The 13,425-nt window shown below is 37.2% G+C and overlaps 1 protein-coding gene across 5 annotated transcripts in view; it reads right to left on the bottom strand.

Annotated features, from left to right (window-relative positions):
- The window catches only part of RNF20 (ring finger protein 20), a 31,406-nt gene that overhangs the window by 12,912 nt on the left and 5,069 nt on the right, over window positions 1-13,425 (bottom strand). For all 5 annotated transcript variants that reach the window (XM_002820047.5, XM_054520379.2, XM_054520380.2 and 2 more), the window contains 11 exons: window positions 11,986-12,153; window positions 11,719-11,866; window positions 11,382-11,564; window positions 8,119-8,237; window positions 6,038-6,184; window positions 5,791-5,868; window positions 5,487-5,606; window positions 3,208-3,387; window positions 2,120-2,255; window positions 1,677-1,798; window positions 1,187-1,557 (listed from right to left, as the gene is read on the bottom strand). In XM_002820047.5, the coding sequence (XP_002820093.2) occupies window positions 1,187-1,557; window positions 1,677-1,798; window positions 2,120-2,255; window positions 3,208-3,387; window positions 5,487-5,606; window positions 5,791-5,868; window positions 6,038-6,184; window positions 8,119-8,237; window positions 11,382-11,564; window positions 11,719-11,866; window positions 11,986-12,153 (1,772 nt within the window). The remainder of the gene's footprint in view (window positions 1-1,186; window positions 1,558-1,676; window positions 1,799-2,119; window positions 2,256-3,207; window positions 3,388-5,486; window positions 5,607-5,790; window positions 5,869-6,037; window positions 6,185-8,118; window positions 8,238-11,381; window positions 11,565-11,718; window positions 11,867-11,985; window positions 12,154-13,425) is intronic.

Below are 13,425 nucleotides of genomic sequence, written 5' to 3'. Positions count from 1 at the left end.
AGCAAGGGAATTTTGATTGAGCAGAATATTTTAAAACAGTTTCATTTTACATTTCATATCACACCTAAAAGATAAAATTTTGCACAGACTATCAAAAGACTTTTGGATATGCTTAGAAAGTACAGAAAAGTAAGCTGTATAAAAATGAATCATTTCTCCCTTCAGACAAAGTCCTCTAACAAAGTTATAAAACAGACATTTGTGTACTTGTTATATAGGCAAATTTCTGTGGCCCCCAACCCTGAGTAACTGAGATTCAGTAGGTCTGGGGATGGAGTCCAAAAATTTAAACAAGTGATTTAAACAAGTCACCCAGATGATTCTGATACCACACCAGAAAAAAAAAAAAAAATGCCTTAGGGAGTTCAAGAGGGAGAAATAAAAGAGAAAAATTTGAAAGTCTGAGATATACTGTTAATCCTAGATTTGACAGCTGAGTGATTAACCATCAGCCAAAGACTAAAACTTCGCCTCTTATTAAATTACTAAACCTCTTAACTATACTTTTATATACCAAAAGAGTTCAAGCATTTCGAGCACAGTGGTCCCTGAAGTCCAAACATCAACAAAGGATCAACCATAGAAAATAAGGAGCAAGAAGTAAGCCGTTCTGCCAGAGAAGTTATTGGTTATACAGGAGGAGAAGGGCCAATGCATAAGGTTATGACACAGAAAAATTCACCAAGTTAAAGGTCTATCTTAGTGTGTCAATGTCTATAGGAGTAAATCTCCTAAGAAAGATATGGCATATTCACAAACCAGTTAACTCTCAGGCAAATAGATCAGATATTGTTCAAGTTACAGTGATATATAAATACTTCACTTAATATCATTTAAATTACAATTAACACCAGCAATCTGCTCAAATCCAGTGAAAAGCAGTAGTTAATTTCCAATAATTCTCAGAAGTATTACCTCAATCACGACATTCTTTTCCTTAATTTGGATTCATGAAAAATAAGGCTGCAATCATCGGTTTACTGATACTCGATCACTGAACCAAAGTACTAAACGGCCATGCAAGCGATTTTGGCTGTGCACTTGAACTAGACTTGAAACCAAATTAATTGTACAATCTAAAACATTACAACGATCAGACAAGCCATGCCATCAACCAAACCTTTCATGCATGATGTCTTAATCTTAGCTTTTCAGTCGAAACTGTTACTCTAAATGTGGCTCTTACTTGAGTTCAATCTTCAATTGTTTGATAATTTCTGCTTCCTTTTTCCTTCCATCATCATGTTTGCCTTTCTCTTTATCCTTAGCAGAATCTCTCTCTTTTTCTGACTCTTTTAGCTTCTGCTTCTCTCGTTCTCTCTCCTTCTCCTTCTCCCGTTCTCTTTCTCGTTCCCTCTCCTTCTCCCTCCTTTCTCGTTCTCGTTCTTCTTCATCCCGTTTAGACTTGATTTCATTGGCATCCTCCTGAGATGCCTTTGAAGCTGAGGACTGGGAGGATAAGTCCTCAGAATCTGGTTTTAGCTCTGCAGGCTCATCCTTAGGATCCTCAGTACTAGACTGGGACTGGAGGAGGGCACTACCACTACGCAGACGTGTCTGGGAGAATAAAGAAAAGAAAGATGCACATCTCTTATGATAACCACATTGCCCACCTCATTCAAAAACAGCTTTACGACATTAATAGCAATGATATTTATTCTATTCCTTCTGGTTACCTTGTTCAGGTCAGACTGGGCTTCTCTCAATTTCCGCTTATATCTCAGGACCTCCCCTTTCAGCTGGTGATTGTGATTCTGGAGGCTACTGATGAGGTGGCGCATCTCCCTGTTTATAGGGCCTTAAATACAGGAACAACAATGTTATGAGGAACCGTGGTAAGAGCAAAGGCACAAGGAGAGAAAGAACAGAACACATCAGGAGGCACTGAGAAATAGGGAGAATTACCAAATAAAAGATTCCTTCTCAGAAGATGAAAACAAAACTGGTCAACTTGAGTTAAAAAACAAACACCCAGGCTGTGAACCAAAATGAATTATAGGATTTAAGGTACTTAGGACTTCTGAGTTGAAGTCAGCATGAACAAACCCTGGGGTCTGTGTTGTATCTTTCAAGGAAGGTATTTACAGCAAACTACAGCATGGAGTGAGAATCATTATACCTGCTTGTTCATTGGCAGCAAGGGTCTGCTCAAATTCTATCCTCAGCATTTCATATTCCTTGCGGACCTGGGCCAGTGTATCTTCTAGCTGAATTACTTCAGTCCTCAGCTTCTTATGAAGACTAACCTCATCTCGCTACACACAGATAAAGGAACCAATAAAAAAATTCTTATTAAAATGTAGAAATATCATCATATTCTGTCTCCTAAATTTGATCTATAAGAATCTAAAAAGAGAAAAATATATATCAATAACGGATTACTCTGAAAATTTCCAGCTCAATCTATACATAATTAAACCAGATATCTACAAAAGACTAATTTGGAAACTGACAGGATACTGAAAAAATAAAGAAAATGGCCACCAATTCTGAGAATATTAGAATTTAGTTGGAGAATTAAACTATAAAACAGTATATAAACATATGTAAAATAGTATTCAATTCATTTGTCAGGCATATATTAGAAGACCAACTATTATAACCATTACCTTAAAAACTATGGAAGATACAGAAATGAACATATGAATAAAAGTTTCTATCTTTTAAAAATATCATCTACTGGAGCCATTATATGCTTTCTGTTTAAGAAATGTAAGTAATTTTGCAGCTTCTACCCACTATTTTCTCGCATACACGTAAGCTCTAGCCATATTAAACTATTTCTCATGCTCTCTCATACCTTTATATATGCTGTTCTCATGCTGGGAATTCCTCTTCTCCTACTTTCAACTACCAATAATTTATCCTTAATATTCATACCTTACTTTTTCAAGTGGAATCAGGAAACTTCCACAGTCAAATCAGACACTCTTTTCTCATGTATCACATCTTTTGGCTATGCTGCCATTGTACCACATCGCATTCTAATGGATACTATTCTCCCACTACTGCAGACTACAAGATCTATGAGGGCAGGAATTCTGTTGTCTCATCGTTATATGCCCAATACCTACCAGAGTAAAGACCTACTGCCACTCTATGAATGACAGCTGAACAAATGAGAGATTAATTGCACGTGAGGAAGTAAAACTGTAAAATTTAGGAGGCAGGAAAGCTTATATACAAAAGACAAGGCAAGGCTGTTACCTCAATGAGCTCAACCTGGTGCTGGTGGGTTCCCCTGGTGCCATGAAGCAGGGTCCGAGCCTCATCCAAGTGTGCTTTCAACTGTAGGCTCTCATTATACAGGACGGAGAACTGTGACTGCATGCAGCGATATTCTGGAGTTTCCTTAACGACTTGCTCCACTGCACTCCGCAATTCCACCTTAGGAGGGCCCAAAGCAAAGTCATAAGCAGAATCTAGCATTGCCCCAGAGGCTAGACAGGAAGTAAAATTTTGAACTCACTGATGTCCTACACAAGAGAGACAATTTTATAAAGATTATTAAGTTATCTACCCATTGCTCTAATTATGTAAAATCTACCCCAAAATTAAATTAGACTAACTAGGAGATGGTACCTGGATATACTGTATTCTTTCCTCCTAGAATTGTTTTGATATGTGTTTTATATTCTGTGTCAAATGAGCCACCAGAAGAGTGAAATTTGTCAGGATATTTATTTTAAAAACATAGTTGAGGACCCCAGTCACTAACTTGTTCTCTTTAATAACAGTGACAGAGAAAAAAATTGACAGAGTATCAAAAATAGTTATGCCTCTCCTAAGCAACTATCTGCTTTAATTACTCAAACATTTTTAACTGATTTAACTTAGGTTGTTTTTGTTTTGTTTTTTATTTTTCAGTTCAAACATCTTTATTCATATCATTTAACCTAGAAACAAATTATAAAATAGAGATGACTATGATCGAAAGAGGAGTGAGGAAGACTTCCAGAATCTCTTTTCTTCTCCTAAGAACCTAAGAAGAAAATTCTTCTGGGCAGGTTTGAAGACCAACAGGATCACCAATCGTGTTTCTTTCTCTGTTTTGGTAGCAAAAAACTGCAGAGCCAAATCTGTGGAACCACTTCGGTAAGCACTGACATGTGAATGGCCTCCCTTCCACAGTATATATACACCCCCTGCAAACATCTTGTATACAAGCCCCACTTCAATGCATTTTGGATCCTCACCCTAGTTTACCCTACTTCTCATTTTTCTCAACAACTCCTACATTAGAGCACCTTGATTTAGTCTACATATCTTTGTACGTTGCTTTAAATCCTTTTCAGGACAAGGCAGGGTACATATAATAAGTAAATATGTAAGTAAAGAAGTAGATATATCAACAAAACTTAACATTTTTTCTTTGTTCCCCCCAGCTTTATTAAGGTATAATCAACAAATAAAAATTATACATATTTAAGGTATACAATGTGATATTTTGCTATACATATACACTGTGAAATCATTACCACAATCCACCTAATTAACAAATCCATCACCTCACAGTTATCTTTTTGTGTGTGGCAAGAACATTTAAGATCTACTCTTAGCATATTTCAAGTACACAATACAGCATTAATTACAGTCACTATGCTACACGTCACCAGAACTTATTCATCCTGCATAACTAAAACTTTGTACCTTTTCCCCAACATCTTCCGATTTCCCCAACCCTGGTAACCACCATTCTACACTCTGCTTCCAAGAGTTTGACTTTTTTAGATCCCACATACAAGTGAGATCACGCAGTATTTGCCTTTCCGTGCTTGGTTTATTTCAGTTAGCATAATGTCCTCTAGGTATATCCATGCTGTTGCACATATACACACACACACTCACAAACAAACACACACCACATTTCTTTATCAATTCAGTGTACAGTTCTTTCATCTCCCTGGTTAAGGTTATTCACAATTTTTTTTAATGCTATTGTAAATAGGATTGTTTTCTTAATTTCTTTTTTATATAGTTTGTTGTTGGTATATAGACACACAATTGTTTTTGTATGTTGATTTTGTAGCCTGCAACTTTACTGAATTCATTTATAGTTCTAACAATTTTTTCGTGGAGCCTGTAAGGTTTTCTATATATAAAGTCATGTCATCTATAAACAGAAACAACTTTACCTCTTCCTTTCTGATTAAGAGGCCTTTATTTCTTATCCTTGCCTAATTACTCTGGCTAGGACAAAAGTAATGAGAATGAGCATCTTTATCCTGTTCCTGATCTTAAAGGAAAAGCTTTCAACTTTTCGCCATTGGGTATAATGTTAGCTGTGGGCTTGTTTTATATGGCCTTTATTATGTTGAGGTACACTTCTCTACACCTAATTTGTTAAGAGTTTTATCATAAAAGGTTGTTGGATTTTGTCTACATTTCTCTTATCCCTCATAAATATGCAGATTCACAACTATGTATATACGTGAGTTGATCAGCAAAACGTCTGATTTTACTGCCCTTCAGGGATGCGTTCCTACCTTCAGCTTTTCATTTTGTGTAGTGACCTCCTCAAAGTCTTGCCGAAGTTTCTCCAGCTCACAGAGACGGTTCTGAGCCAACTCTTTGTTCTCCTCAAGCTCTGCATTCATTTCCTCAAACTGGAGAGAAGCAGAAAAATAGAGAATAAATAAGTATTCTTCTTAAATCATTTCTAAGCTTCCTATCTTCACTGATTCACCATTCCAGCAAAATCCCATGATGTCCCTTGTGAACACAATCCTAAGTAGCTAAGCATGAAGGCTGACATAAAGTCCAAAACATGTTCTGAGTCACTGATTTTACCTTCCGAGCATTGATAGTGATTGTGCCGCCATACAGACTGCTCCCCGCTCCATACACCTTATAACCTTTGGAATTCACCTACAGAGAAGACAAAGATTCTTTAGTGAGAGACTCTAAGATTTCAGACTATAACCAATGTACCTTCAAAGGATGAGTTTTTTCCCTCAAGTACCATGCCCCAAGGTGAGTGTTCCTGAGAACACTCCTTAAAATGATTCTAATCTCCAAGCCATAAAACAGCACTGACCCGTTCTAGGACTTCTGCTAAGTGTCGGTTGAGTCGCTGTTCCCTCTTTCGAATTTTGTCAATATCCCACTGCAGGTCATCAATCATGGACTCCAGGACAGACACTCGTGATTCAGCTGTCTCCACTTTACTCTGCAACTTGGAGAACTACATCCCAAAGACAAACATTCAGAAACATATAGCAAAAGAAGACCAAATTCCACAATATTAACCCTTGCTTATGTGTAATTATAGAAAAGAGTCAAATAGAAGATACTTCACCCTCTTCCCAATGCATGATTATAAAAATGAAATCACAGATTCCTCCAACAATTCTGGGTCAGTTATAATCATGCAAACTTTAAGTCTAAAGTCTATGAGAACTCTCACACAAAGAAAAGACCACCTAAGATTCAATAATTTTTCTACCTCTGAAAAGCACCATTTCTCTGGACAGACCACAAACTCATAAAAATTTTGTAATTTTTGAGAGATAAAAGATAATACCTTTTGTTTTGTTAGGTATATATTTTTTTCAAAAAAACCATTTTTACCCCCAAATTTCTCTCTCCACATTCCCACAAAAGGTAATCCATTCAGAACAAAAGGAAAACTTCCATACTCTTTTTTAAGCTCACCCCAGAGCAATCTAGAGTCAGATACAATACAGTATAGATTATACTATAATCTAGAGTCAGATACTCTAATTAGGAGCTATACACCAGCTAACACTATTTTAGTATTTTAACTACTAAACTATTACATGTTCACATTAATCTATATATACCCTTTGTGCTAGGTTTTAAAACATGACACAAAAATCCTTTGAAAGTCCTCCGAACAAGAGGTGGGAACTTTGTTCCCTCCTCTTGAATCTGGGTCAACTTTAGAGTCCCAGTGGAAATGGCACTACACAATTTTGAGGCTATATCAGAAAGGCCATGAAGGTTCTACCTGGTGATCTTGGGATGCTCACTGGAAGAAGTCAGCCAACATGTAAAAATTCCAACCATCCTGAGACTACCATGATGGAGAGGCAACCTGTAGGTATCCCAGTGGACAATTAACCCAGCTGACAGGCAGCATCAACAGCCAGCCACGAGAGCCAACAAGGATATCACAGTTTAGCAAACAACTGCCCTCCAGGTTAGTAATACTATCTGAGATTTGTCAAAGAGCTAGAAAAGGAAGACCTCTCCATCTTGGTAGCACCTAGTCAATGTCTTAAAACATGATAAAAATATTCTATTTTCTTACTAGACTCCAGTTTATTTATAAGGGCTACTACAGTCTAACCCCTTTGAAGGTCCAGGATAATCCATATGAATTAATAAATTCCCCAGATGACATTCACGCAACCAGGCCAGCATGGACCTTAACACTGGAGTTTAGTAAACAAAGGCATATGAAGAACAAGAGCTTTGAAGTCAAACAGACCTACAGTCACAACACAGTTCAATCACTTTCTAGCTATGTGCCCTCAGAATAATCACTAACCTCTTTGAATTTGTTTCTTTGGCAATAAAACGGGAGTTGTTTTGCCATGAGAGATAACATTCATAAAGTGCTTAAATTCTAGGCACTAAGTAAATGGTAACTACTAAATTACTAATTAGCATGAGAATTCAGTGGCCAAACTAAGGTAGGGCAAATTCCAGTAGAATATATTTTGAACTAAATCAAAATGATCATCAGAAGTATCAGAAAAGTCGTTTAAGGACTATCATCACTTTATCTTGATCATTTTGTGTAAATAAATAAATGTCCAAATCTTGGCATGGTTTAATCATGGCATTATTTGCACCCAAGTTTAGACTGAAAATTGACATTCCTCAAATTCCTACGACATCATCAATACAGTAGTTTCTACTTCCCCATTCCCTGTGGAATTTCTACCACACCATTCCTCAATAACATTATACAGTCTTTTATATTTAGGGTAATTCATTATTTGGAGGTTTGGAGTTATGTTGTGTTTTACAAAATCCCCTATGATATGATAGGCCTTCTAGAGTAAGGTAATCTTTGAGGTGCTCAGAATTGTAAGTCAACGTCTGCCACAGCCCACTAGACACAGCCATCTCTCCTTTTTGGTTAAGTACCTCCTGAGACATGGTGCGATGCTTTTCCTGAAGAAGATCTGTCAATTCCTGTAGCCTCATATTCTCCTGTGCGAGGAAAGAGTTCAGCTCCTGCACTGCTTCCTCCACTATCAGAGTATCTGGGGAAGAAGAACTATACTTTAATTTAGCATCTATAGTATCTTTTTTTTTTTTGTTCTTTTTTTTTTTTTTTAGACGGAGTCTTGCTCTATCGCCCAGGCTGGAGTACGGTGGCACAATCTCGGCTCACTGCAACCTCTGCCTCCTGGGTTCAAGCCGATTCTCCTGCCTCAGCCTCCAGAGTAGCTGGGATTACAGGCGCGTGCCACCACACCGGCTGATTTTTGTATTTTTAGTAGAGATGGGGTTTCACCATGTCGGACAGGCTGTCTCGAACTCCTGACCTCAGGTGATCCACCACCTCAGCCTCCCAAAGTGCTGCAATTACAGGTGTGAGCCACCGTGCCTGGCCTATAGTGTCAAATTTTAAAACTGTGTATCCTTGGCCAGGTGTAGCAGCTCACGCTGTAATCCTAGCACCTTGGGAGGCCAAGGCAGGCCGATCACTTGAGGCCAGGAGTTCAAGACCAGCCTGAATAACAAAGCAAGAATCATATGCTCTTATCACATATTCTCATATCATATATTCTGAAATACTATGTTAGGGGCACTTGTGAAGCTTAAAAACCAAAATGTACACTACTATTTACAAAGCAGGTAGGCAAATCCACAGAACTTATTACACCAAGTTCATATGTTTAAAATTAGAGTTGCAAACACTATAGCTGAAATCCAAATGTTATTAAATGAAACCAGATACTCTCAGGATATATACCACCCGTCAGAGGGAGTTATCAGGAAGAAAAACATGCTTTCTCATATCACCTCTTGGCATTACTCTTAGTATCAATACAGAACAGGTTGGTCATATGGTGGTTTTCATGGTTTTCAAGCTAGGATTGCCCATCAGAATCACTTGTGGAACTTTTAAAATAGACATTTCCCTAGGACCTATCTCATACCTACTTAATAAGAACCTCCATGGGCAAAGCTAAAAATAAGAATATGCTCAGAAAACTCCCAAGGTGATTCTGATTCATAACCTGAGTTAAGAAGTAGAGACTGAATTTTAGTCCTCTCAATATCCTAAGCACTGAGGACAGGGCCTAGAACACAATAAAAGTTCAATAAATGTTTAGTGAATTTATAAACAAGCCCATAAATGCAATTCTTTTGAATCAAAGACCAAACAAACATGTGAGGGGGGATGAACTTTCAAACAAGTTACAACTGATACTATAATTCATACTTTATACATCTTTATCTCTTAGAAAGTTCAGTTTACCAATGGCAATTGCCTTTTGTGTTACAAATAATGGCATGGCTATTTGTAATGTTTCTACTTTTTAACTTAAACCTGACCTTAAAATGCATGCCATCAAATAGTAATTTTAAAGTCATTTGATATACTACTCATTTTATTCCCTTTTTAAATAAAACAATTGTTTCACTTGATATACATTTATGAAATCAAGTTTAACATAGTCTATGCACATGGCATATTAATTACCATATTACTAAAATTTAACAGTACCTTCTAACTATTCAATTAGAGCCCAAGCAGAAAGAAGCATATGTGCATACACAAAGCACCATTATTTTATATTAGGTGAGAGGGAGGTTCACATTCATTCATTCCCCATTGACTAAACATCTGCTAGATGCCAGACGCAGTGCTAGAAACTAGAGAAACAAAGAAGAGTGAGCCAAACTACTGAACCAAGACACAGTTTAGCTGGGGACATGCAAGTAGATGTAATATATTAATACAAACGTACAAAAGTCTGAGAGGACATAAAACACATTGTTTAGAATGGTTATCTTTGAGAAATGAGAATGGGGAAACTTTTGTAGTCTACTTATTTGTATTTCTGACTTGTATATTTTTAAACGAGTATCTGTTTTCCTTATAATAAAATACACAAATGCATAATCTAATGGAAAAGCAAAAGAAACCCTTGACCAAATTTTCACAGGCCTTCTACAAGCTGCTTAATTCTGTTGACAACTTAGCCCAATTACCCTTAAAAGCAAAATTACAGAATAATACAATTCTTATATGCTCATCCAATGGTTCAACCTCCATTACATTCAACTTATTTCCTTCAGAAATGAAAGGTTAAACATCTTAATGATAAGCAGGGAAATTAAGATATTACAACTAGACCATGATTATTATTGAAAACATGAAATCAAGGCATTTTTTTTGCATTTGAGCAAGGTATTTATGCCACAAATGACTAAAGATGTAACCTAGCTACACAAATACTTTACTATACAAATACAAATTTTTGCATTAACTCTAAGTAACACAATTATTCCAAATAATTATTTTATTTCAAATACTCTTTCATCCATAGAATATTTTCTAACAATCCTTTTAACCATACAGATCATATGTCAACTCTAAAACCTGCGCCAACTCTTTTTGAAAACATTAGAGATAATGAAAAATGAAATAGTTAAGTAAAAATTAACTTTTTCAAGTCAAAATTCTGTAACTAATAAATTATTAAATAATACAGTTGCTATTTAAAATAAAGTATTATCACTGTAAATCAATAGCCTACATACACGATAAAAATATCCAGATATCAGAGCTGTTTATTAAATAATAAAGTTAATTCTGCTATTTACAAAACTGTCATTAATAGAGTGTATCAGTATAGAGCTGATAAACTCTTTCCTCAGCTTATTAAAGGACTGTCATGTGGCTCAAAATGAGAAGCATTGATAAAAGATTAATATGCCATAATGAAGACATTACCAGTAACACTGAAGGTTGGAATTTTTAAAAATTTAATTAAAATATGTAATCCAGGCACAGTGGCTCATGCCTGTAATCCTAACACTTTGGGAGGCCAGAAGAGAGGATCTCTTGAGACCAAGTTTGAGACCAGCCTGGGCAACATAGTAAGACTTCCTCTCTACAAAAAGGTTAAAATATTAGCCAGGTGTGGTAGTACGTGCCTATAATCCTAGCTATTCGGAAGCTGAGGCAGAAAGATTGCTTGAGTTCAAGGATGCAATGGGCTACGATGGTGCCACTGTGTTCCAGCCTGGGTGACACAGTGAAACCTTATCTCTTAAAAAATAAATAATAAATAAAAATAAATACATAAGCTTGCAAACTACAAATTAGCATGCAAAAATGAATTCTTATTCCTCCTCCACTACTCCCGCCCTCCAGGGTCTTGCCTCACCTCCACTGTTTAGTTTCCGGGATAAGAGCTCCACTTTTTCTTGCAATTTATCATAAACAGTCACAATCTGGGAAACGGCTCGGCGGGAAGACTCCACACGTTCCTGCAGCTGAGACTCCATCTCTTCACTGGAACTGCTGGCCAAAGTAGCAAGGAAAGAGAAAGCTGGCTCTTGCCCTTCCCCTGAGGACACGGGGGAAAAAAAGAAGCCCCCCAAAATTATAAACTGGAAATAACAAAATTCATTTTTTTTCCATCAAATGGAAAGCCTCAAAGCAGAGCTCTACTTCAAAAACCCAGATAGCATGCAGTGATAGAATCCATCACGAACACTTGCCTCTCTCTCGGTCATCTTTACGCTCCTGATTGCTATCAGAGTCTGGTTCTGGTTCAGGCACAACAAGGGCTTTTCGTTCTGTGAGTAGGTCTCCCAAGCCCTGCTCCAGATCATAACGTTTAAGGATGATACGGATGTTTTCATCAAACTGGAGAAGGGTAGGTACAATTATGAAGAAACAAAGAATACAACTTTGGAAATGATGAGAACAGTAAGGAGAACTAAATTGGTCAAATAAAAATCTGAGCAAATAAACAAGTTAGCTACCTGACTCCAGTATCGGTTGACAATCAATAGTGAGGCATCATCAGTGGCCTGTCGTCGTTCCAGTTTTTCAATGTGCTCACGAAGTTCATCTTCAATGGCCTGCCGCTGATCCAACATTTCTGCCAGCTTGCGATTTTTGGTTTGCAGTGTTCGAATGTCTAGCTCCTCCTGCCCAGTAAACCAATCGTATTAGTCTCCACAAAGAAATTAGAAAAATGAGCCGTTAAACTCAACAAGGTCACAATTATTCATTAGTTATTTTCTATGAATAAAGCTATTGACTTTTTAAAAATCTTACAAGTAATTAAGAAGTAGAAGCAGAAGAGATAAACAACAGGTATATGATGGTGTGAGGAAAGAATAATACACACAAATACACCAGAACCTCAACCCATCTCGCTGTTCTAGTCACATGAACATCTACAAAGTAATGCTATTTTAAGGCCACCATCCAGCTAGATCACCTTCGACTCCAATCAACACTGTCATCTATCTCCTAAGCACCATCCTTCCTTCATTAAAGACTTCAGCACCTGGGTCCCTGTCTATCCCAGTTCCTGCCAATATATCTGGTGACTTCACCATACATGTGGACAAACCATCCAATCCTCTAGCATCTAGGCTGTCAGTTTTTCCAGTTCCTTCACTCCAATGATTATCTCCTCCACTGTGCTTCAGCCATGCATTTCAAAAGACACATCTCAGACTTTTGTCATTATCTGGAACTGTACCACATCTGAAATCTTAAATTCCAACTTCCCATTCCCTGAATAACACCACGTCTTTCCAGGTATCTCATGCCCTTAACCCAATATACCAATCCCTTTACCTCATCTAGATCTCCAGAATGTTGAATTCTTTTCTTTCTCCTTTTCGGTCTCCTTCTATCTCTGCTACCTTCAATATCTTAATCATATGCTATATAGTACATTCCTTCCAACACCTGCCTAACAGCCTCCTTGGTTCTCTGCCCTTAATCCTTTTATTCTATCTCTGTGAACAAACCCCAATCTGAATTAATCCAGTTATCTGGCTATTCCATTCCTGTACCCAGTATGCTGAGACTTCTAGAGAAGTTCATCAAACCACCGAAACCGGTGCCTTCACAAAATGAATTCTGAGCCTAAACAGATTTTATAATTGGTCCAGAAATATTTCTTTATCAAGTGAGCTATCACCCATTCTCCACCAAGGCAACATCAACCTCTACCAAACCCTGCTCCCTTTTACATCATACAAAACAGATGACTTTACTTCCTATTTTAATGAGAAAATAGAAGCCATCAGATGGAAAACACTTCAATTCCCCATCTCTTTGACCCATTCACACAATTATGCACACATTCTTAAAACCTCAGCTTGTGCTCAGGATCCTGTTCTCTTCTGTCTCTACAAAACTCTCACTCCATTAGTAATTTCACATCCCTCTCAATATTTTTC

Source organism: Pongo abelii, chromosome 13 (assembly GCF_028885655.2).
Source record: "Pongo abelii isolate AG06213 chromosome 13, NHGRI_mPonAbe1-v2.0_pri, whole genome shotgun sequence".
Lineage (NCBI taxonomy): Eukaryota > Metazoa > Chordata > Mammalia > Primates > Hominidae > Pongo > Pongo abelii.
Note: the sequence above shows the minus strand (reverse complement) of the source record. Positions and strands in the feature narration are given on the sequence as shown.